General features: G+C 44.1%; 1 protein-coding gene across 1 annotated transcript in view; it reads right to left on the bottom strand.

Moving 5' to 3' along the window:
• Positions 1 to 25,891, bottom strand: part of FAAH2 (fatty acid amide hydrolase 2) — a 43,478-nt gene that overhangs the window by 12,766 nt on the left and 4,821 nt on the right. Inside the window, exons 2-6 of the mRNA XM_060249674.1 lie at positions 14,670 to 14,752; positions 11,096 to 11,232; positions 3,357 to 3,566; positions 1,218 to 1,337; positions 708 to 843 (exon numbers count right to left, since the gene is read on the bottom strand). Coding sequence (XP_060105657.1) covers positions 708 to 843; positions 1,218 to 1,337; positions 3,357 to 3,566; positions 11,096 to 11,232; positions 14,670 to 14,752 — 686 coding nt within the window. The remainder of the gene's footprint in view (positions 1 to 707; positions 844 to 1,217; positions 1,338 to 3,356; positions 3,567 to 11,095; positions 11,233 to 14,669; positions 14,753 to 25,891) is intronic.

Below are 25,891 nucleotides of genomic sequence, written 5' to 3'. Positions count from 1 at the left end.
TTGGCAAGTTCTCTCATTCTCTCCTGTGATCTTTTCCTGTGGAACTGTTGCCTATTTCTGCTGATTTGGAATTTTCAGTGGCCACCAGCAGAACATCTTTTCCCTTTATTATGTGCACGGCATCGTCTAAAAACTTTTCAGTTTAAAGAGACAGTTTGTTTCAGTATACCACAGGACTATGGAAGCTATTTGCCATGGACTTTTTAAAAGCTGCACTTGATGTTTACTTATAGTGCGAGAAGGCGTTCATATAAATCCAATTAAGATAATTTGTTTCCGGTTTAAAGTATCGTTTATTTTGGTGATTTTTCTTAATATCATATTTCTTCCGGGGGCTGCAGCCAACAGGCATCTAGTTATTATCACCTGCTTGGGATGGAACTTCCTAACACACCAATGAGAAGTGTGCCTTCACCTTGTGGCTTTCTACGACAAGGTGGCAAAAAAAAAAAGCCAACAATATCAACCCTAAAAGGTAAAGATAGTCCCCTGAGTCTTTAGCGACCCATGAGGTGACATCACATTGTGATGTTTCCTTGGCGGACTTTTGACAGGGTGGTTTGCCATTGCCTTCTCCGGTCATCTACGCATTACACCAAGCAAGCTAGGTACTCATTTTACCAACATCAAAAGGATGGTTTGGTACCCTAGGTAGCAAAATAAACTCTGCACGTCCTAGAAGTGACACTGGGATGAGAACCACCTACTTTGTAACACCTGGTCCAGCCATGATCCTCAACATGGGCTCCAGGTCTTCTGCATAACGACACATGGGGCCCGTGCACAGGAAATTGACCCGTATGCCCTCTGCTCCGGGGAACTGGCCATCGTTAGGCACGACATCTAGACAGAGAGGCACTGAGATGATATTTCCGCAATCAAGCACACCCTTTCGAGCACAACGAAGTTGGGGTCCAGTGGCACCTTTAAGATGAAGAAAGTGTGCATGCACACTTCTGCTTATACCCAGGGTTAAACTGGATTGGTCTAAAAGGGGCCACTGGACTCTGAGATTCAGAGTGGAGGGCGGGATATAAATCCAACCTCACAACCCTGCCCCGACTTCCTTGCTGAAAGGCTACAATAACCTTTAACAAACAACCTTTTAAAAAATGTCAGGTGCTCAAATGAAGTGGGTCCCACTGCTTACACTAAGGGCATAAGGAAGACTGTCTTTCCCTTAAAAGAACGCTCAGTGGGAATGGGCCATTGGGTACCTGTGGTGGGTTTGTGTCCAAAGACACCGTTGAAGAAGGCAGGCATCCGGATGCTGCCTCCGATATCCGAGCCTATGCCAATCACAGAGCCAGCAGCTCCCAAGATGCTGCCCTCTCCCCCTGCAAGAAAGCAACACTCAGATTGACAGACAGCACAAGACATGAATGGAGAAGACGATATGCACAGGATCATCACCTTCAGGGATGATGTAGCTCACTACCTTTATTTAATCCCCCCCTCAGGGCTTTTTTTTTGTAGCAGGAACTCCTTTGCATGTTACTTTGCTCTCCCAGTATACCCCTTAAAAAGCATTACGCTTGGCTGACAAGAACTTGCTTGTGGTCCCCGGCCCAAGAGATATCTGGCTGTCCTCAACCTTGGTTAGCAGGCTGCAGGCTGATCGTTAATGCAGCAGCCATCAGTCGGGGTTGCTCAACTTGCTGCATTGCTGGATTAGTTGACAAGTTTGTGTGATCTGTTAGGCAAGTTTCATAGAATCATAGAGTTGGAAGGGACCTCCAGGGTCCAGGGTCATCTAGTCCAACCCACTGCACAATGCAGGAAACTCACAAATACCTCCCCGTAAATTTACAGGATCTTCATTGCTGTCAGATGGCCATCTACCCTCTGTTTAAAAACCTCCAAGGAAGGAGAGCCCACCACCTCCCGAGGAAGGCTGTTCCACTGAGGAACCCCTCTAACGGTAATAATAATAAAATTTTATTTATATCCCGCCCTCCCCGCCTAGGCAGGCTCAGGACAGCTAACAACATATCCATACAATAGTTATACAAAACTTTAAAATCAGCATTAATCTTAAAAACCATTCTAATTTACATTTAACAATAATTTAACAATAACAGTGGTATTTCTGGTCAGGAAGTTCTACCTAATGTTGAGCCGGAAACTCTTTTGATTTAATTTCAGCCCACTGGTTCTGATCCTACCTTCTGGGGCCACAGAAAACAATTCCACGCCCTCCTCTATATGACAGCCTTTCAAGTACCTGGAGATGGTGATCATATCACCTCTCAGCCGCCTCCTCTCCAGGCTAAAGATGCCCAGCTCCTTCAACCTCTCTTCATAGGACTTGGTCTCCAGACACCTCACCATCTTCGTCGCCCTCCTATGGACCCATTCTAGCTTGTCTATATCCTTCTTAAAATGTGGTGCCCAAATCTGAACACAATACTCCAGGTAAGGTCTTACCAGAGCAGAGTAAAGTGATACCATCACTTCAAATGATCTGGACACTATGCTTCTGTTGATACAGCCCAAAATTGCATTTGCCTTTTTAGCCACCACATCACACTGTTGACTCATGTTCAGTGTATGGTCCACTAAGACTCCTAAGTTTGCTCCAGTCTTGGGGACCGGGAAGTAGAGTGCTGAGAGTAGAGCGCCTTTTACTGTGCTCAGGCTTCCCTGTGCCCCTAGTGGCTGCAGCCTGAACTCCATTAAAAGAAAGTGGGAAGGCAGTGGGGCTGGATGCAGCAAGATGCTGGTTCCAACAGCCCTCCAGCAGACTTCACCCTTCTATTGGTGGCCCTGCCCTTTTAGAAAACCAGTGTCCCATTTCCCACTCTCCAGTTCTCTGATAGGGAGGCCAATTATAGAGATGAGTTACATATAATAGACCAGGGAGCCACGCGCAGCTCTTTTACACGTATTGTGTGGCTCTTGAAGCCCCTCCCTCGTCGGCCAGCTTGGAAAAGGCATTTCTCTCTTTAAATCACATCTCTAAGCCAAGCCAGTTGGCGGCTTGGAGAATTCATGTAAAGTTAAAGTCACTTTCTTTCCACCTCTCCCTCCCTCATCCCTCCCCCATCTATCTGCCTGCCAGTCCCGCCTTCCTCCCTCCCTCCCTCCAACATCGGACGTCCATGTCTTCTGGCTCTCAAACATCTGATGTTTACTCTATGTGGCTCTTACATTAAGAAAGCTGGCCACCCCTGCAACAGACAGTCAAGAATTTTACATAAGAACTTTTCTTGGACACAGAGCCTTCTGGTCTTCATCATCCACTGCACAGTCTCACCTGCCACGTGCACAGTTATCTCTCAGGAGGCCTGGTTAAGCTGCAGCTCATTCATCCAGCGACTCAAGTGCATACTTCTGAAGAGGACCACCCCACTCACCTGAACTGCCTCCCACTATGCATGCCAGGTTATATGGGTTGTTGGATCGGCCATAGAGGCGGTTGCTTGACTCGTACCACATGCACAGTTCACTGCAGTTGGTCACGCCCAGCGGGATGGCGCCAGCTTGCTTCAACCGTGACACTACCGTGGCATCCGTTTTCGAGATGACGTTGCGGCGGTTAACCAAGCCAGAGGTGTTGGGCATCCCTACCGTGACAAGGAAAGCAACAAATGAAATGAGACAGAACTGTCAAGATCATGTGCTGGCTGAGGTCCCAGGGATGAAGAAGACTGAGTCCAAAGCCCAAAGAAATTGCTGCCCCCCAAAGGCAACAGAGTTCAATTCTTAATTCCACCACCGCCTGTGGCATATAATACAGCAGAGATGTATGGCAATTCTGTGATTCTGCACAAGGCACAAAAACTTTTGTTTCTGATGCTTCTTGGGTGAATTTATTGTCAGGGAACTGTGAGGAAGGCAGGCAAGCTGCCCTCCTTGTTCAAATATGGCCCTACATGGCCGAGGACCTGCCTACCTTAGGGACCATCTCTTCCCATATGTTCCCCAGAGAGCACTGAGATCTAGTTCAAAAAATTTGCAGAAAACCCCTGAGCCAAAGGCGGCCAAATTAAAAGCGACAAGGGAACGGGCCTTCTCGATAGCAGCACCCCAATGGCGGAACCAGCTACCAGAGGAGGTGCGGGCCCTATGAGACCTTAATCAGTTCCATAGGGCTTGCAAAACCATCCTCTTTCAACTGGCCTTTTAAGGTGGAACCATTGCTTCAACATAAAAATGATATCTATATGTACGTCAGGACTGTAGCACCATAATATGTTATTGTGGTTTTAAGTTATTAATCTAATGTTGTTTTCTATGTAATTATATTTTAATTGTTATTGTTTTGAATTTTATTGTTGTATCATGGTACGATGTACTATATCTTGTGAGCCGCCCTGAGCCTGCTTCGGCGGGGAGGGCAGGATATAAATTAAAATTTATTATTATTATTAAATATTCTTTCTTTTTGAAGCAACACCCCCCCCACTCTGCTACGCCAGGCAAAGCAGCACTTAGAAGGCAAAGGTCAACCTGAAGAGCTGATTTGGTTCATCCTATGTTGAATGAGGCCTTCTCCCTTTGAACCTTTTTATTGATCTTACAAACAGCTTCTCCCCCTCCACATTTCCCCATTATATCATGTTATCTACAGAACTGACATACTGCTTTTCTGTAAATGCATTCAAGGTGGTTTGAAAATACTTGAAAAGAGAGAAAAATACTCAAGAATTAACAGTTTATACTCTCTGTCGCAATTGGACTTACCAATTGCCTTAACCATATCTTATCTATATTTATTGTTCACTTAGGGCGTTTTCCCACAGAGCTTACCTCGGAGCGACGTCCCTCTTCACCGCGCAGCGTCTGCACGGATTTCCCACCAACTGCTCCGCATAATCAGGAAGAGCCGCGGCTTTTGCGTCGCATATGTAAACCGCTAAAAACCAGTTTACGTTAGCGATGCAAAAGCCGCGGCTCTTCCTGATTATGCGGAGCAGTTGGTGGGAAATCCACGCAGACGCTGCGCGGTGAAGAGGGACGTTGCTCCGAGGTAAGCTCTGTGGGAAAACGCCCTTACTTATGTATTTTGACTCTACTTAGTCCTTCCAAGAAGGAAGGAAGGCAGGCAGGCAGGCAGGCTCTGGTATTGCTTAGAAAGGAATATGCTTACAGAGAGAGTTTCAGAAATAATTAGCACCTTGCATATACTACAATATGCAAGTCTTCAGTATAAAGTTGTGGCTAATTATAATGAGGGCATTCCATGGCAATTCAAATAAAGGAATGGATTATAATTACAGAAGTTGCTGAAATTGTGCAGTCACATTAGGTCTGCTTAAACGCATCTACAGCCAAAAGTAAAAAAATTCTATTACTAGAGGGCAAGATCACCCACTTCTGAAAATGTGGTTGCTGCATTTCCTGTAAAATGTGTTCCTTTCCTATAGAATAAGATTGCATAGACTAAGATGTACTCCATCTGCAACAGCCATTAAAGACTTGCTTGATTTAAAACAATTAGATTCTTTCCACTGTAATTCACTTTGAGTCCTGGATAGGACAAAGGCGGTTCAAAAATGGCACTCTCTCCTTAAAAAATGTAGAGCATACCAAAATATGGATGCAGCTGAAAGTTAAGACCAGGGATGGCCAAATTGTGGCTCAGGAGCAGTGTTCCCTCTAAGCTGCAGTGTCTTGTGAGCAAAAATTCTCCTTTGGGAGCTATTGGCATTAAGGGTGTGAGCTACTGCATAAATCATTGTGCTCTGGGGTCATCCTTCCTGAGCTAAGTCAAAAATGTGTGAGCTGGAGGCTCATGCTATCTCATCTTAGAGGGAACACTGCTCAGGAGCCACATGTGGCTCTTTCAAACATATTGTGGGGCTCTCAAAGCCTCCACCACCCTGTCAGCCAGCTTGGAAAAGGTACTTTTCTCTTTAAATCACTTATCCAAGCCAAAGCAACCAGTGGCTTGGAGAATACATTTGAAGTTAAAGTTGCTTTCTTTCCACCTCTCCCTCCCTCCCCCATCTATTTCCTTCCTTCCTTCCTTCCTTGTGGCTCTCAAGCATCTGATGTTCATGTCTTGTGGCTCTCAAACATCTAACGTTTATTCTATGTGACTCTTACATTAATCATGTTTGGCCACCCCTGGTTAAGGTATTTCCAGGTTTTCAGGAAGTTCTAGGCTTATTATCTCCAATGGATGAACAGATCCAGTAATGCCTTTGGCTATGGTCGCTGACATTTAAAAAGATATGAAACCCAGGATGAGGAGGCATGGTCAGGGGAAAGCCTTGACCTTTGAACTTCTGTCTCATGTATGCTGGCCCTTCAGGGTAACTTTCTTGGCTGGTATGCCTTTCAGCAACGAAAGTGAAAATCACGGAGAGAGAGGGAGATAAGGAAGGCCCTGTCCCTGTGAAAATCGTCCTGTAACTCAACACTTCAAACACACTCAGAACACAAACTTACTAATATTAATTCTTGTACAAAGTGGAATAATTAATTAACAATTCCCGGAACAACCATGAGGTGGAACAGGTAATGTGTCAGACGTATAACATAAAGTCCTTAGTGGTAGTTAACGGACCAGTCCATTCATGCTTTTTCCTCTATTCACACAAAACGGATCCCATTCCATCCACTTAGCTGTGTGGCTATATGCCTGAAGTGTTCACCTTGTCCAGAGCAGAATCCTCTTCCTCAGTGGATGGAACAGGATCCATTTTGTGTGAATACAGGAAAAAGCACAAATGGACTTGTCTGTTAACTACCACTAAGAACTTTGTGTTATATGTTTGACACTTGACCTGTTCCACCTCATGGTTGTTCCGTGGATTGTTAATTAATTATTCCACTGTTTGTAAAGAATGAATATTAGTAAGTTTGTGTTCTGAGTGTGTTTGAAGCGTTGAGTTACAGGACAATTTTCACGGGGGCAGGGCCTTCCTTATCTCCCTTGGCTGGTGTGCCAGCAGGACTCTTACGTTTCGTAGGATACTGCAAAGAACCATCAATATGTATTATAATGTGAATTAACTATTGTGAATCAAGTAATTCAAATTCCATTCATCATGCAAATCGTTTTGCTTTTTTGGTATACAGCAACAAAAGTGCCAGAAAGGTGCATTTCAGGGCAGGAGATAATGAAGCCAGAAAAGCCTGAAAACAAGTCCCCTAAATTTTTGACCATCAATTAAACCTGCTTTTCTGCTAATTTCAGAACTGAGAACATTATTATTTTTGAAAGAGATGCTCAGCTTTAAAAAAAATGTCCTTAGCTACTCTTTACATAAATACAACTCATTCTATGGCAGTCAGAATAATAATATGTTTACTGGGAAACATGACCATGAACAGGTTTTTGGAGGGGTGTGGCCTGGACCTTGTGATATTTCTTAGCAGGGTTTTTTTAGTTTGGTTCTAGATTACAGACAAGGGCTGGCCAAACTTGCTTAATATAAGAGCCACATAGAACAAACATCAGACGTTTGAGATGTCTGAGGGAAGGGAAGGGAAGGGAAGGGAGGGAGGAAGGAAAATAGATGGTGGGAGGGAGTATGGAGAGAGAGGTGGAAAGAAAGCAACTTTAAATGCATTCTCCAAGCCCCTGGCTGGCTTGGCTTGGAGAAGTGTCATAAAGCAACAAGTGCCTTCTCCAAGCCAGCTGACAGGATGATGGGGACTTTGAGAGCCACACAATACACATGTGAAAGAGCCACATGTGGCTCCCGAGCTGCAGTTTGGCCACTCCTGTTATAGACAATAACTGTATTCATTTCAATATAGTTAATGATACTGGGAAAATGTCAGTAAAATCCATGAAGGAGAAAGTAAGGTCCAGGAGATGTTTGTGGGAACATGGCTCCCATTTATTGTGGATTGGAAATAAACCAAAGGAGTGGATAAAAGAATATTCTGAGCAAAAGACTATTAGGAAAATAAATTGGACAGCAATAGGCACAAGTTTATATTATTAGGAGAAGTAAATGTAACAGTACATTGGCTCCTTCTCATTTTGTCTTTTTCTTTAAATTTAATTACATATGCAACTCCTTTGCATATTAGGCCACACACCCCTGATGAAGCCAATCCTCTTGGAGGTTACAGTAGGCCCTGTACTAAGAGCCTGGTAAGCTCCTGGAGGATTGGCTACATCAGGGGTGTGTGGCCTAATATGCAAAGGAGTTCCTGCTACAAAAAAGCACTGTATGTGATAACTGATATATGGAGGATTCTCCCTACGTTTGGTTTATTGATATATGGAAGATAAGTACAATAAAACAAAATATTTTTTAAAAAAAACAAATGAATATGATGCAACTGTCACAGCCAAACTGTTGTTGAATTGGGATGGAGTGACCTAACGTTGGCCACTGTGCTTTTGAGAAGCACTATTTTTTTAAAAAAAACCAGTCAAGAGCATCAGCGTTCCAACATTCTGGTCATGCAAGTAAAGCTTTGAGAAGAGGGATCTTCCAAAACACTCAAAAAAACCCACTCAGCAACGAGAGAAGAGAAAGATCAGAGTAGCAAATGTTTAGCAAATAATAATTAATAATTATCGTATGATGGTGGGTGTGGTATAGCCAGGAGATCTGAAAACTGTCTGGCAGCCTGAAACCCTAGCTCTTTTTGTGATGACAATGACATTGGATTTATATTCCACCCTCCACCCTGAATCTTAGAGTCTCAGAGTGGCTCACAATCTCCTTTATCTTCCTCCCCCACAACAGACACCCTGTGAGGTGGGTGGGGCTGAGAGGATTCTCACAGCAGCTGCCCTTTCAAGGACAACTCCTACAAGAGCTATGGCTAACCCAAGGCCATTCCAGCAGGTGCAAGTGGAAGAGTGGGGAATCAAACCCAGTTCTCCCAGATTAGAGTCCGTGCACTTAACCACTACAACAAACTGGCTTTTTTAGTAGCAGGAACTCCTTTGCATATTAAGCCACACACCCCTGATGTAGCCAATCTTCCAAGAGCTTAAGGGGCTCTTAGTGCAGGGCCTACTGTAAGCTCCAGGAGGACTGGCTACATCAAGGGTGTGTGGCCTAATATGCAAAGGAATTCCTGCTATTGTTGTTGAATTGGAATGGAGTGACCTAACATTGGCCACTGTGCTCTTGAGAAGCACCATTTTTTAAAAAAACCAGTCAAGAGCATCAGCATTCCAGCATCCTGGTCATGCAAGTAAAGATTTAAGAGAAGGCACCTAAAGCACCTAAAAAGAAAACTGTTGGAGGATTGGCTACATCAGAGGTGTGTGACTCAATATGCAAATGAGTTCCTGCTACTAAAAAAGCCCTGATCATGCATGTAATTCATGCAAGCTAGGTTTCTCTTTTGGGCTGAGAGAACTGTGACCCACCCAAGGTCATCCAGCTGGCTTCAAGTGGAGGAGTGGGGAATCAAACCTGGTTTCCCAGATTAGAGTCCACTGCTTTTAACCACTACACCACACTGGCTCTCACTTAGCAAATACATTAACCAAAAGCAAACATGAGGATACTGGTGTTGCAAAAAGCCTTATACAAACAAGATAGGTGTGAACTGAGATAGGAAGGAAATCAATATGCAGAAAATAGGAGAGGAAATCATAGGGGGTGGTGGAGGAGGATGGACCAGTTTAGGAGGAAAGGAACGCAGGAACCACTGTGATATAGGAGTCAGGATGGTGGACCAAGATCTGGGAGGTTTGGGTTCAGATTGCCCTTATGTCACAAAGCTTAGCGGGTAAATTTGGACTCTCAGCTTTTGTGAGATGTGACGCCGTGGGGTGAGTCCTTTTAATATAAGGGACCTCTCCAGACAAAATCTCAAGTGTGTTAACCTGCCCATGGCCCCACCCACCAGCGACATCAGCAGGAATATAGATCTCGGGTTGCCGTCAACTTGGATAGAGAACCCACCTAAGCCTCTGCCTGAGGGGTGAGGCAATCTCGACAGAAAAACAGGAAGACTTTTCTTGAAAAAAGAACCAAGCTTTATTCTGTGCAAAGCAAACTGAACCAAGGTAATTATAACAGGGACCATGGGTTAAAAAACTAATTGTGCTGAGAAATATCTTCCTTGAATAATTGTGGTTCAGAAGTTACACTGCTTACCCATTGTCACTCAGTGGATTGTTTGCCACTCAGGTCCCTGAGCATAACATGAATTTTCATGAAAAAAAATCCTTTTTCCTAGGCTTATCCCCCTTTCCTGGTTACCTCAACTCCCTCAACTAACTCTTATCCCTGGGTCTCTTTTTAACTGTCACAACTCAGCTGCTCATTCTCAAACGACTCCGCTTCTCAGCACTCAGCTCCTACTGGCTGCTGAAGCGCCACTCTCACAGGCTCCTGAGTTGCTCTGTACTCCCCTCACCTAGCTCGTGAAAACAAAATAAGAGAGGAGAGGAGAACTGTGGACACCACTTCGAGCTCCCCCAGGGCCGTAGCCAGGATTTTAAAAGACAGGGGGCCTTTGAAAAAGTCAGGGGGCACCCTTTCCCACTCACTACAGGGCCTGATGCTTCTCAGAAGCTTTCTGGGGTAGGGGCAAAAGCTGGAGGCTCTGAATGTGGCCAGGTCGAGGCAGCCAACCCTAAAACTTTGGAGTCAAGCAGGGACTGCACCTTGCGTGCAAGGAGGGGGTTCCTTCCACCTCCCTCTGCCCCACCCTGGTGCTTTGCAGCCAGCAGCTCCATCTATCCCCCTCTCCCCATCCCATTCCACATGGCTTCCTCTGCCTCCCTCCTCCTCACCAGCTGCTTTTGCTGCTGCTGCAGTGCACTGTGCCCTGATGAGCTCTCCCAGCTCTGGGTGCTGCTGCTGCTTTGCCAGCTCAGTAATGGCTACAAGAAAAAGAAAGCAGGTTGTCCCTGGATGGTTCACAGGAGTCAGGGGGCCCTGCCTGGAAGTCAGAGGGCAGTGCCCCACAGCCCACCCCCTGTGGCGACGGGCCTGAGCTCCCCACAGGAAGGGCAGGATAGAAAAGTAGTTAGGGACTATGATATATTGATCTAAGAAATGCTAGTAACGAAGAGAAGAACGATGAATTCTACCCGCCAGGCCTCTCTTTCTGGGCAGAAATAAAGGAAGGTGAGGCAGGAGGATGGAAGCAAGAAATGAACGGCAGCAGATGGAAGTCAAAGTGTATGCAAAGAAGGCCGCACAAAATAATGTACCTTGCAGCGCAAAGGCCTCTTTGATGGTGACAGGGACCCCCAGGTAAGGGAACTTTTCCCGCAGTGACTCTTCATCATCATGACCTTCAGAGACCAGCTTGTCAACCTCATGAGCCTCCTTCAGGGCTTCCAGAAACCTGAGAGGAACGGTTGGATAAGAAGAGGAAGAAAAAAGGAGAGAACTGGTCAATCCTCAGTTAAACTCTGACCTTTCTGATGACACGTGAAGCTGCTTTCCACTGAATCGTGCCATTGGTTCATCAGAGTCAGTAATGTCTACTCAGACTGGCAACAGCTCCCCATGGTCTCAGGCAGAGGTCTTCCCCTCACCTGCTACCTGGTCCTTTTTTTTTTTTTAGTGTTTTCAAACTTAAATTTTTTATTACGAACAACATCATAGTCAAAATACAAACACAATATAGAAAAATAATTAAACTCAAATTAATAAACATTGCTGTGTACTTTAAAGGTCCACTTTTACTTAGAAGTATCAGTATAAAACAAAATCTAGGTGTTTGTTAGATATTTTACGCTTCTTTGAGTAGTTATTGTTAACAAAAGTAAAAAAAAAAAACAATTTTTCTATGAAGTTTTCACCTGCATGAGGGTTATCACTAAGTAAGAGTTGAGAGGCTATTTTGTCTTGGATTGCTATGTCCCATACCTTTTGAAACCAAACGGTTAAAGACGGAATTTTGGCTAGTTTCCAGCATCTGGCTAGCACTAGTTTCCCTGCTAGAAGCAAAAGGGAAATTACTATGAGGCCAGTAGTTATCTGGTTCTTTTAACAGCAGATGCCAGGGATTGAACCTGGGACTTTCTGCACACCGAGTCCCACCCCTTTGCTGCCACTCCCACTATCCTACCACACTTCTTTTGGGGTGCAGCTGGAGAAGTGCTTCCGAAAGGCAAGCAAAAGGGACCCAGAACCAATGGAGCTTTCCACTGCAGCAATCACCACCCTCTGGCCCTGTCTTCCGACCATTCCTCTGAGCAGAAAGAGGGCAAACAAAAAGAACTCAAAACACAGGATTTTATCCCCAGCGTTGTGTCCAAGGAAATGCATGGTTTTGCAGCAGTTTTTGAAAGGAACACAGAACCAGAGCTTTAGAAGTTTTTAGCAGAAAAGGAGCATGGCAGTGCTAAAGAGAAAAAATGTGCTTCTTATGCAATGCACTCCTGCATTAAAAAAGAAGTCTGCAGGATACACCAATACCCAGTGTGGTATAAGTGTCAGTCTAGGATATGGAAAACCCAGGTTTGAATCTCCATTCTGCCATGGAAGCTTGCTGGGTGACCTTGGGCCAGTCACATGCTTTCAACGGAACCTATGTCACAGGTTGTGAGGATAAAATGGAGGAGAACTATGTAAGGCACTTTGGGTCCCTATTTTGGAGAAAGGCAGAATATAAATAAAGTAAATAAACTAGGAATTTCTGAAATTGCTATAGGGGCACTGGTACACACACTGAAATGGCATTCTGTACTCAGAACTGGGAGCCCCGAACTGAAATCCTGTCCTCTTGGGCCAACTTTAGACAAGTCACTACGAATGCTCCCTCTAAGCTGTGGAGTCTTGTGAGCAAAAAATCTACTTTGTGAGCTACTGGCATTAAAGCTGTGAACTACTGCATAAAGTAGCTTGCTCTGGGGCCATTTTTCCTGAGCTTAGACAAAAATGTGTGAGCTGGAGGCTAAAAAACCTGTGAGCTAGCTCACACTAACTCAGCTTAGAGGGAACATTGCTCACCACTTGCCATTTGTAAATGGGAACACTGCTCACCACTTCCCATTTGTAAATGGGAAAACAGGTTAGGTGAGCCAAGATAAGGGGGGACCAAATGGAACTTCCATACTTAAAGGCAGAAAAATTCTGAATAAGAAATGCTGGAGACAAATAATGGGGAATGGCTTTTTCCTTCATGCTTTACCTGAAAGCTTCCCCAAACTTCTGATCAGCTGGTGCAGGAGGAGACTGAGCACTCAGTTATGAGGGAAGTGGACAGAGGGAACTTTTTCTCTCTCCCAAAATACTGGAACTCAAAGGCATCCCAATGAAGCTGATGGGCAGCAGATTCAGGATGGACAAAAAAGAAATACTTCTTTACATAATCAGTTCCTAAAATGTGGAATTCGTTGTCCAAGGATATAGCAATGGCCACAGGACTTAAAGGGAAATGAGACAGATTAATGGAGGATAGGTCTATCGGTGGCAGTGCTGGATTAAACCCTGTGGAGGCCCCTAGGCAAAATCTCAGAAGCCCCCTCGCAAATTATCTCAGAGTGCTGCCGCCACCACCACCACCTCCGGCCCCTGCTGCAGGCATCTTCTCAAAATCCCCTTTGACAAAGCTGCAGGGGAGAGGCAGAGAGAGGCAAACTTGGCAACAGCACCAGCAGCAGCCGCACCAGGCAAGCTGGGCAAAGAGCGGCTCAGTTGCTGGCTGCACATGCAGGCAGGGAAAGCTGCAAGCAGGGGGGAAATGGGGGAGAGAGCTGGCCCAGGGCGCCTAAAGGTGTGGGGGCCTATAGGCCAGTGCCTACTTGGCCTAATTGTTAATCCAATCTTGGCTATGAGGGTGTGAACCTCTGACTATCAGTGCCAAGAGGTAACACCAGGGAAGGCCTTGATCTCTGTACCTTGTTTGTTGGACCTAGAAGATAACTGGGAGAGACAGGATGTTGGACTAGATTGGGGTCCCCGGCAATGTTCACTCTAAGCTGCAGAGTCTTTGGCATTAAAATTGTGAGCTACTGCATAAATTAGTGTGATCTGGGGCCATCCTTCCTGAGCTAAGACAAAAATGTGTGAGCTGAAGGCTAAAAATCTGTGAGCTAGCTCACACTAACTCAGCTTAGAGGGAACACTGGTCCCCAGCCTTTTGACTCGGGGGCACAAGGCTGCCACAAAAGCTGCCACAGGAGGTAGAGCCAGCCACAAAATGGCTGCCACGGTTTACCTTCAGTCACACAGTGAAGACCCTTGCGCAGTGGTGGCAGCTGCTGCCAAACACTGTTATAAAGATCTGCACAGACAACCAAACCAATCAGAAATCTTGCTCAAGAAAAGCCCAATCTAACCCCTCCCACTTTTTAGAAAACTCTTGACGGGCACCGGGAAAGCTGTCAGTGGGTGCCGTGATGCCCACAGGCACTATGTTGCAAATTCCCGGACTAGATGGACCTCTGGTCTGATCCAGTGGGGTTGTTCTTAGGTACTCAGCTTTTTTTCTGACCCAGCACGCAGTACAATTTTCCAGGTTCTTCATGTGAAAACAGAATGTTCAAGGGCAGCAAAATGACTGAGGAGTACCATGACAATGATGCAGCAAAGATACAGCTAGGATACAATTTGGATACAGCAACCTGCAAATTAGCTACTTTTGCAACGCAAAGCGTAACCACAGAGTTGTTTCAAAGCATTTTACAGGCATGGAAGTGTTTCAACAGAATAGTGCCGTGCCAGTAATAATAGAGAACCTCAAGCATCGCTCCACGCCCGTCCGCCTCTAACTCACCAAATTCCAAACCTGTTGGACAGAAAGCCTGATTTTTTTTTCCCCTTCTGGCTCACCTGTCCTTGACAACTGCATTGATCAGTGGGTTGACTTCTTTGATCCTCCCAATGTAAGTTTCAATTACATTCACGCATGTCACCTGCAAGAGATGAGAAAATGAAGAAACGTATTTTTTTTTCTCCTTGCCTGGCTAGCTACTTTTCAGAGTGGCACCAGAGCATTTTAACTCTTGCTTTGTTTTATATAAAAGATAATATGGGTTGACTTTTCCACCATGAAATTAAAAGACGTTTGCTCCCTGGGAGGACAGCTATGGCAAACATGGACAGTATAACAAAAAGCAGAGACATCACCCTGCCAACAAAAGTCCGTATAGTCAAAGCTATGGTATTCCCAGTAGTAATGTATGGCTGTGAGAGCTGGACCATAAGGAAGGCTGAGCACAGAAGAACAGATGCTTTCGAGCTGTGGTGCTGAAGAAGACTCTTGAGAGTCCCTTGGACTGCAAGAAGATCAAATCAGTCAGTCCTCAGGGAAATCAACCCTGACTGTTCCTGGAAAAGTCAGATGCTGAAGCTGAAGATTAAATACTTTGGCTACCAAATGAGAAGGGAGCACTCACTGAAGAAGACCCTGATGCTGGGAAAGAAAGAAGGCAAAAAGAAGAAGGGGACGGCAAAAGATGAGATGGCTGGACAGCGCTACTGATGTAACAAACACGAATTTGAGCAGACTTCGGAGGATGGTGGAAGACAGGAGGGCCTGGCATGACTTTGTCCATGGGGTCGCAAAGAGTTGGACTTGACTGTGCGACTGAACAACGACAAATGAGTTGACAGTGGGGGCGGATTTGGAGCTGGAGCTCTTAGGTGCAAGCCCCTGATCAGCCGTGAAGCTCGCTGGATAAACCTTTTCAATTTACAATTTTATTAACTTTTTAACAGAATAAACTACCGCAGCTCTTACAAGTAGTATTGTTTCATACATGATATGATTACCTTAAAGCATAGGTGAACTAAAGATATAACAAAGTTCTTATGCTTATTAAGATACAACACAATTTACTATTTGTAAGGCTCTTAAACTAAAAATCGATTAACATAAAGCATTACTGATAAACTAATTACCTAAAAATAAATCAGAGATTGAGACAGAGCACTAGCTGGTAGGGTTTCTTGTTGCATTAAGAAGGAAACTATAGGAAACCAAGGTTGTACTATTTTTTTTCTCATAAAGGTTTGATGAAGCAGAGTAATGACTAGCATATGCCATTTTACTATAAATAAAACATTCCCAAATCTTGTTAAGCCAACCTTGTAATGAAGGAAATTCGTCATCTTTCCATTTTTTAGCTATTTGGTTTTTTGCAATTGCCAATACTATGGCTACTCACTGGATAAACCTTGACTGCTCATTATTTTTTAGCCTAACCTACCATATGTTCTGCTGTTTGGTGGTAGTGGTGGGGAAATACAACCCCTGCTGTACCAGCTTGGAACACCTTGGGTGAAAGTGCGATATGCCGATGCTGATAAATAAAATGAAAGTGATCCAGGGCTCTTTTTTGTAGCAGGAACTCCTTTGCATATTAGGCCACATACCCCTGACGCAGCCAATCCTCCAAGAGCTTACAGGGCTCTTAGTACAGGGCCTACAGTAAGCTCCAGGAAGACTGGCTACATCAGGGGTGTGTGGCCTAATATGCAAAGGAGTTCCTGCTACAAAAAAAGCCCTGAGTGATAACTAAACCCACAAGGGGAGCATACAGGTGAAGGTAGACAATCCTCAACGGGGATGAGTGAAGATGGAGGGGAGGGGAAGCTGCTCATCAGAATGGATTTCAGGAAGAGGCCAGTGGTTCGTGCTCTCGCTGTTCTCCATCACTGCTCCTTTGTAGCTTGGCAATGGCAATCTTAAACCCTCATCTGTTTGAAGGAGGTCCCCAAGTCCCAGAGGCCATTCTGGAAAGTCGGGTCATGTTCCAGTTAAAGCGTCTACAGGGCAAATGGACTCAACAGCAGTTGATAAATTTAGACCTGCAGTGATTGAATAAGATGCTATCGAGACTGAAACGGCTTTTATCTGCAATCTGGTTTTATTTATTGTTTTATCTATTGTTGTACATCACCCAGAGCCCAGCTTTGGCCGGGATAAGGCGATTCATCAAGAAGAAGACTGCAGATATATACCCCGTCCTTCTCTCTGAATCAGAGACTCAGAGCAGCTTACAATCTCCTACATCTCCTCCCCCCCCCCTACAACAGACACCCTGTGAGGTGTGTGGGGCTGAGAGGGCTCTCACAGCAGCTGCCCTTTCAAGGACAACTTCTGTGAGAGCTATGGCTGACCCAAGGCCATTCCAGCAACTGTAAATGGAGAAGTGGGGAATCAAACCCAGTTCTCCCAGATAAGAGTCTGCACAAAGAGTCAAATAAATAAATAAAATAAAATAATGCTAAGACCAGTGATGTGGTTTTTTTACTCTTTTTGAAGAACGACTGCAAGACAGATTCCCCTGATGAGTCCTGTTGGCGAAACGCGTAGGGAATTTTGCTGAAATTTAACTGAGTAATAAAATATATTTTAACCTGATTTCACACCTTCGGCCTTGGCCTTATTCTTTTATCTCCTGTGACTGCTGCGGCTCTTTATTTTCTAGTCTCAACCTCACAGTTAAGAGATGAACAAGCCTTTGATGAACAAGCCTCGGTCAGTTTAATACGCTTCTGTTCCTGTTATGCCTTCACCAAGTGGCCATTCCCACCACCGCACCAGCGGGCCACAAATGCAGAAAGCGGCTAGAGAGAATCTGCCATTTCCACTTGGCTGCCACCACCTGAGTCATGTATGGAAATTAGCCACAAGGGGGGAGTTTCCAGAGGAGGCTTATTAATTTGCTAATTCCTGCATAAGTGAATATGAGTTCCATAAGATAAGGCAGGCAAGACTGTACATGAAGAATGTTTATGAAGTTCAGATCAGTGTCCTAAATAAACTCGATGATCGAACAGCAGGGATCACTTTTCCAGCATTGTCTTCAACCTTTGTAGGTATGGGACAAGTCCTGATTGGTGCCCGCAACCCCTTTTTTTTTTTACATTTTTACACTTTTTATTCTTTACACTATGTCTGTCCATCCAGCAACCACAGAAAGAGAAAGCAGGCTTTCTGTGCTTTCCCAGCTATATAGCAGAGATATTTTTAAAGTGCTATATCTCATGTGGAGATTGAAAAACCTGCATCTGTCATGAATTTCATCCTATTCACAGGGCTGGAAAAACTGGTGCCAGAACTCTCAAGAGGGAAATGAAGCAGAAACACACAGGTGTCCTTCACGAACTTTAAAAGATTTCTTGAGAATTTTGCTACCACAAAGAGGCTTTGGAACTCCATTCTGCCAGGTTCCCCCAGAAAAAAAAAGCCCTGCCTACATACAAATGGTAAACTGTATGGAAGATGGAATTTTTAGCAGGTGTGGCTTTTTGAATGCATAAATGATGTGCTGTGCTTGATAAGAAACCCTTTGCCATACAACAGGGTAAGTGTAGAAGCTCTGCCCTCTTTTCCACATGGCAATTGTTCTGCTAAAACCATTAAAACCAACAAAAAATTGTGCCAATGGCACCGAAGAACAGCATGACTACCAGTTGCAAGGCATGTCACACTAGCTGGAGATGTGAAGGTCCACCAGAGAGGGGGGGGGGAGGAAAAAGCCTCCCTCTGAACTTTTGTTTTTAATTTCTGAAAACTTATTCCCTCCCCCTCCAATTATTTTCAATTGGCATTTATCCTGTAGCTGCTCTGAAAGAGCGTGTAATGTTTCCTCCTTTAAAATGAGTGGTCATGTTTTTCATAGCAAGGTGATACTTTAAATAATACAAAATTTTTACATTTTTGTAATACACTATTGAATTTAGTTTTTCCTGTGTTATGAAATTTGATATCCAAATATGCTGCTGGTATTATTGTGACTGTATAAGACTTCTATTCCAATAATACATCTTCTTTTCTTTATTACACATTTCTATTTTCAACTGTTATTTTCTCTGCCTCTTAGATGGCAAAAATTACAGTACATGGGCCAAGGTAGCAATCGGTACAGCATACAGCAGCTTTCCCTAGCATTAATTCTTACATTAATGCCAATAAAGTTCTAATGGATGGATGCTAAGTTGTAGGTGATGCTGTTAAAGCAGTAAAATAAGTTTGTTTAATAAGAAAGTATTGCAGATATTTCAGTTTTCCCCAGTATTTTTCCTGGCTTTCCATGACTTCAATATTTCTAGAAAAAACTAGTGTTTTTTCAGCTTCACTAGGCCAAGCAACTAACTCCCTACCTGTCCCAGTCTGACTTAGCCAAAGTAACCTATACAACGTTCACCTCCAGACTGGACTACTGTAACTTGCTCTACATAGGGCTACCCTTGAGACTGACCCGGAAACTCCAACTGGTCCAGAATGCAGTGGTGTGGGTCCTTACAGGGACCCCACAAACTGTACATATTTTGCTTGTCCTATATGTGCTGCACTGGCTACCAGTGGAATGCCGGATCAGATTCAAGGTTTTGATGCTTACCTTTAAGTGCCCTGGCCCCAACCTGGTGGAACTCTCTGCTGAGTAACATACGCACCCTGCGGGACTCAATGCAGTTCTGCTGCACTTGTAAGCAATGTTCCCTCTAAGCTGAGTTAGTGTGAGCTAGCTCTCAGTTTTTTATTTATTTCTATTTTATTACATTTGTATCCTGCCCTCCCCTGATGGGCTCAGGGCGGCTCCAGTTCACACATTTTTGTTTTAGCTCAGGAAAAATAGCCCCAGAGCAAACTAATTTATGCAGTAGCTCACAACTTTAATGCAGAATTTCTGCTCACAAGACTCCACAGCTTAGAGGGAACATTGCTTGTAAGAAAGGCTTTTTTTGTAGAAGCCCAGCAGGAACTCATTTGCTTATTAGGCCACACCCCAATGCCAAGCCAGCCAGAACTGCGTTCCTGTGCGTTCCTGCTCAAAAAAAAGAGAGAGAGCCCTGCTTGTAAAGCAGATGTTCTGCCAGGCAAGGGTGGAATTCTAGCAGGAGCTCCTTTGCATATTAGGCCACACACCCTGATGTAGCCAATCCTCCAAGAGCTTACAAGGCTCTTTTTTGTAAGCTCTTGGAGGATTGGCTACATCAGGGGTGTGTGGCCTAAGATGCAAAGGAGCTCCTGCTAGAATTCCACCCCAGCCCCTAGGCATGTTGTTGAGTGCAGCGAGAATGTCCATCTGGCTGGCATTCTAACCCCTTGCCTTCTCCCTTCAGGGCAGTGGCACAACTAATCGTGTTCACTGCCATCTGATCAAGCTGCCTAATTTTATTGTAATTCTAATGTATAAATATGGGTGGCTTTATCTATCACTGTACCCTGCCCTGAGCCCTGTTTACAGGGAAGGGCGGTATAAAATTGAATTGAATGAATAATAAATCTGTAGGCAGGCCAACCATACGCAGCATGCTAGCTGTACAGGTTCTGAAAAGTTGTAATTTGCCATGTTTGGAGATTGGCTTAGATGTTACCTGTGTGTGTACACTTCGCATACATGATTCCCCCAAAGTCACCCAGCAAGATTCCTAGTTATATTTGGAATGCGAAGGCAAAACAAAAAGGGGAGGCACTGCTTCCAGCATTCCTGTACAAGGCACCATGAGCTTCTAGATCTTCTAAGCCTTAGCTGCCAGATTCCATTTGGAAGAGAAAAATTATTTTTAAGCAACCCCCACCTCCGCCACTGAAGCGGTCATATTCTCATTTCCCTTGTCTTCCCAGAATGCTTTGACTTGTTTCAGGACAGCTGGTCTGTCTCCTCCAGAGATCCCCAGGTGAGGCTAACGCTGTAGCTAAATTCTGTGCTGCTTGTGACAGTATTCGAAAAGGTCTTTCAAACGTCATACTTTATACATTTAACTAGTACCCATTTGTTTATGTTTTTATGTAATTTTTAACTATGCTATTAGGGGTTATATGATTTAGTTATAACATATACTGACCTGGAGCCATAATAAACTATCTGTTCTGTTCTGGTGAGGCTTACTTTGTTGCACAAGTGAAAACCAGTGAGAAAGTTTCAGCTGGAGATTAATCCCAATTACTTTTGGAGATTTTTTTTTTTTTTTGCTGCTTTCCCCCCCTGAATCATTCGCCATCTTGAAAATCAGCATTCTCATGTACCATTTGTTGCTATTGCACACACACACACACACACACAAAAGGGGGGGAGGAGAGAGAACCAAACATGTTTTGAACCACTAAAAGTGGATGGGAGGAAAGAAAGAAAGAAAGAAAGAAAGAAAGAAAGAAAGAAAGAAAGAAAGAAAGAAAGAAAGAAAGAAAGAGAGAAAGAGAGAAAGAGAGAGAAAGAGAGAAAGAAAGAAAGAGAGAGAGAGAAAGAGAGAAAGAAAGAAAGAGAGAGAGAGAAAGAGAGAAAGAAAGAAAGAAAGAAAGAAAGAAAGAAAGAAAGAAAGAAAGAAAGAAAGAAAGAAAGAAAGAAAGAAAGAAAGAGAGAGAGAGAGAGAGAGATCAGGTTCTATAGGGGATTGCTAACGTACATTTTTGTAAAAACAAAAATGGAATGCCATGTGAAAGTGATTTTCACACACACACACCCCAAAAACTCACATCGTTTCATGTTTTATTACTTATTTTTTAAAAATTTTAGTCCGCCCTCCCAAGGGGCTTTGGGCAGTGCACATCATATGACAAAACATAAAATAAGCTAAAATATGTAATAAACAGGGTTCATAACAACGAACAGGGCTTTTTTTGAGCAGGAACGCAGTTCCGGCTGGCTTGGCATCAGGGGGTTTGGCCTAATATGCAAATGAATTCCTGCTGGGCTTTCTCTACAAAAAAGTCCTGTGTGAAACAGTGGTGATGTCAGGGGATGAGGCCTAATATGCAAATGAGTCCCTGCTGGGGTTTTTCTACATAAAAAGCCCTGACAACTAACAATAGTAGATGGCAGATAAAACAACAGCATCCTTGAGATAATTTATGGTATTAAAATTCATCTCCTTCTATTGGGGGGAATCGTAGACTGGGCATGGGGAAAGCCCCGGAAGAATCCAAGTAAAAGATCATGGCTGTCCTTGATCATAGGCCTAGTGGAACATCTCTGCCTTACATGTCCTGTGGAAATGGACTGGATCCCGTGGAGAGCAGATGACACCAGTAACACCAGTACTTTTTGTTTTTAAGCCCAAGGCTCTAGAAATCAAATTTTCTGAAGCCAGCCCTATTAAGAATGAGAAAAGAATTAGAAAAAGGCTTAGCTTCACCATTTTTAGAAGCTAGATTCCCCCACCTCTGGTATCAGGGGTGTCAAACATGTGGCTCAGGGGCTGGATCAGGCCCCCAGAGGGCTCTTATCAGGCTCCTGAGCAACTGGCTGTCATCTGCTTCCTTCTCCCTCTCTCTTACTTCCTTCTGCATCACAGCTTGCTTTGCGCCAGGCTTGCTCAATTGAACAGGAGCTACAGAGCAAATCCTCTATTTTCTCCATTTGCTGAGGCTCCTCCCTTGGGGAGAAATGAAGGGAAGGATAGCTTGCTTTGCCAAGCTCTCTCAATTGCACAGCAGAGCTACTGAGTCAAGCCTCTCATCCTTCTATTGGCTGAGGCTCCTCCCCCTCCTGGTCCCCTGGCGAAGGAAGGAAAGAGCCAGAGCTTCCTTTGCCCAACTCCCTGGATCCCATGGAAGAGATACAAAGAAACCACCTTTAAGACTGAGTGCTAATGTTTTAAGCTTGTTTTAAGTTTTTTTAAAAAAAATCTTTGTGTTTCTCTGTATTTTTATAAAGTTTATATCTGTGCTACCTGGCATTACATTATATGACTCACATGGCCTGGCCTGACAAGATCTCATTTATGTCAAATTTGGCCCTCACAACAAATGAGTGACACCCCTGAATGATGGCTAAATGTTTGGAATAACGCAGTAATTAGAAGGACTACAACTACTTGTATGGATTATGACTGAGATTAGCTTTGTTTTCTACCTGCTGAAGCAGTCCTAATACAAGTTTATTTATGGCATTCGTTTACCATCCATCTTTCTCGCTAGGGCGTGACACAGATTACATGATTTTAAAAACACTGTAATAAATAACCTAAGAGCCCCGAGGCACAGAGTGTTAAAGCCGCAGTACCGCAGTCCTAAACTCTGCTCACGACCTGAGTTCGATCCCCAGCAGAAGCTGGGTTTTCAGGTAGCCGGCTCGAGGTTGACTCAGCCTTCCATCCTTCCGAGATTGGTAAAATGAGTACTCAGCTTGCTGGGGGGAAAGTGTAATGACTGGGGAAGGCAATGGCAAACCACCCCGTACAAAATCTGCCATGATAACGTTGTGAAAGCAACGTCACCCCAGAGTTGGAAATGACTGGTGCTTGCACAGGGGACCTTTCCTTTCCAATAAATAACCTACAATCATTAGGACTGGATTATAAAATTAAAAAAAATACAAAAATGACACCACATATATACATCAAACAACGCAACAGAACAAGATGAAAATTGGAGAGCAAGAAAAACTGTACAGTATATACGACAGTGCAACAAAACCAGATTATAAAACCAGATACTATGATATAGACAACATTGTGCAGGTATCTTGCTTCCCACGGCACTACCAGGCCAAAAGACAAGCCTTTGCTGGAGGAGCGCAGATCGCTTTGACCCCAAAGCACACCGTGTGCAGAAAGGCAACAAGACAAGCTGCATAAACAAAAGAGGTCCAAGAGGCTTTCATGCAAGATACACCCCTGCTCTTGTAAACGGAGCCAAATTGTTATTAGTCCCTTCATCCCAGGTCAAAGTATCGTGGAATCAGGCGTGGGGTGAGTTGCAGACTGAACTCTGACAAACGAGGCCTGTTTGATGACATTATTACTCTCCATCACACTTTAAGGACTCGCAACTACACTTGGGCAGGGTGAACAGAACAGCTGATATTTTCATTGGTTCAGAGCCAACCACAGTAGCCCAATTTTTAAACTAAGCGATGGACAACAGAGCAAAGCAAGAAAGACAAACGGCCTACTGTGATCTCAGTGTCTTCACAAAAACATCACACAGGTATCTCACATACAGCTGGTTCAGCAAGAGGCTGAGAGACAGAACCCTGCATCTGGAAGCTCTTCTTTTGAACTCTTTCTCTGCTGTGAACCGGTGCTTCAGGCACTCTCTCTTTCTCAGCCACCCACCTGCAACCTGGAAATAATGCTGACCTACCTTGTAGGGAATGTTTGTAAAACACCTCAGACACACTGAGGTCTTATATAAAAGTCTAAGCGTTGTTACTGGAGAACAGGAGACGAATGCCAATTTGCCATTATGTCCCATAACCAAATTTCAGTTTCTTCCCCCAATATGGTAAAAGAGATAAGGGAAGTACTACGGATGGCTTCTTCCAATTTGAAAGGAAGAAGTGGGTGTTTGAAGAAATCCCAATTCAGTCTTTAAGAAACGTCTCCTTGTCAATAGAGCTTCCAAACTATGACAAATCCATAACACTTGTGAAAGGGTGGCAATGGCGAAAAGAAACAAAAGTGTAGTGGCACAACTTAAAGCAGAGTGTTGAACTCATGAGCCAGATCTGACAAAAATATCACTTTGTTGGGCCAAATCATGTATGCCATATTGGAGATATGAACTTTATAAAGGTTACAAAGATGACCGCAGATGCCAAATGGCAATAGCAGGTGAATGACAATAGCAGGTTTGATTGGATTAGGTGTGATATGCAGAGAGGTAGTAGGAGTGGAGATACCACTATTGGTAATGAGACAGGAAACCTAGGTCTCAATTTCATCCAGGAGGATGCTAAGAATAAATGGACATAAGTCTGATCTTAGAAACCACAATATTCAGTTGCTGACCTAAGAGTGGCAGTGCTCTTACAAAGAAATTTCAAAGGAAAATTAGAAAGAAAGACTGCTGAATTGCAATTAATAATGAAGTTCAAGATAATGGATCCACCAGGACTAAACCGAGAGCTAGTTTTCCTGTCTCATTACTAATGTGTGCTAGCCTATTATCATTCGGTATCTGAAATCACTCCACTCTCTACTTGGACCAATCCAAGTGTTCTAATTCCTAATCAGGGTCATTTTGAAAGAAAATAAAATCCAGATAGGAACAGAGAAATCCAATCTTTCAGAATGAACCAAAACAATTTCCTCAGTGTAAACTGTGCTTCTCAGAAGAATCCATCCACCCTCCCTCCTGCTGCATAAATGTGTTTGCACACAAAAGCTTATATCTGGAATAAAACATTGTTAGTCTTATAGCTGCCATGTGACTCCAATTTTGTTCTCTCTCTCTCTTTCCTTCCCCTCTCTTCCTCCCCAAAAGAGAAGTAGCCCCAGAGATATATAGAAGCAGAAGCTCTGTGTGTGTGTGTGTGAAAGAGAGAGAGAGGGGGGGAGAGAGAGGGAGAGGGAGGGAGGAAGAGGGAGAGAGACGGAGGGAGGGGGGAGGAAGGGGGAGAGAGAGGGAGAGGGGAGGGGGAGACAGGGAGGGAGATATATATATGTGTGCGCTTGAAGCAGCCATTGAGGGAATGCTCTGTGTGTGTGTGTGTTTCTGGCGGAGGGGAGGGAAAGGAGGCAAGAGGCAGGAACAGAAGCAAAGAGCCACTGAGGGAGCTGAGAAAAAAGCAAGCTAGCGTTTGGCTGCAGCAGCAGCCCTGGAAAAGGATGATTTTATCCATTCATGGTGATCTTGCTTCATGGTCAAAACATTCTGGGAAAAGATTGTAAAGAAGATCAACACAATCACAGGAGAGTCACTCCCACCGCTGCCTGAAGCTGTACTCCTAGCTTGGTGGCCAGGAATGCCGCAAAATAAAATCTTGATGGAAAGACTTGCGCTGTCACTAACAGGGGCAAGACTGGCCCTTTAGGCGCATTGGAAGAACTCAGCTCTGGAACTACTTCGTACTTGGGGAAATTTCCTTTCATAGTTCTCAGGCATTCTCACCTAAGTCTCAGGAAACCTTCACAGAGCTTCAGTTCCCTGTTGCTGCACATCTCTCTGACCTCAATATTCTGCCAAAAAACAACTCTTTCCATAGTCTGATATTTTTCTAAAAGCAGACACACTCCTTCACTTCTGAAATACGGTCTTAACACCAACCCCAAACTTTGCTCACCCTGTGCATTTCTGTGCATTCTGTGTAATATGTCTTGTCAAACTCTGGAAATTCTTATTGTCTTCCAAGCTACTATGGAGTTTACTGGCATAC

The sequence above is a fragment of the Heteronotia binoei genome, chromosome 11, assembly GCF_032191835.1.
Source record: "Heteronotia binoei isolate CCM8104 ecotype False Entrance Well chromosome 11, APGP_CSIRO_Hbin_v1, whole genome shotgun sequence".
In the NCBI taxonomy this organism is placed as follows: domain Eukaryota; kingdom Metazoa; phylum Chordata; class Lepidosauria; order Squamata; family Gekkonidae; genus Heteronotia; species Heteronotia binoei.
Note: the sequence above shows the minus strand (reverse complement) of the source record. Positions and strands in the feature narration are given on the sequence as shown.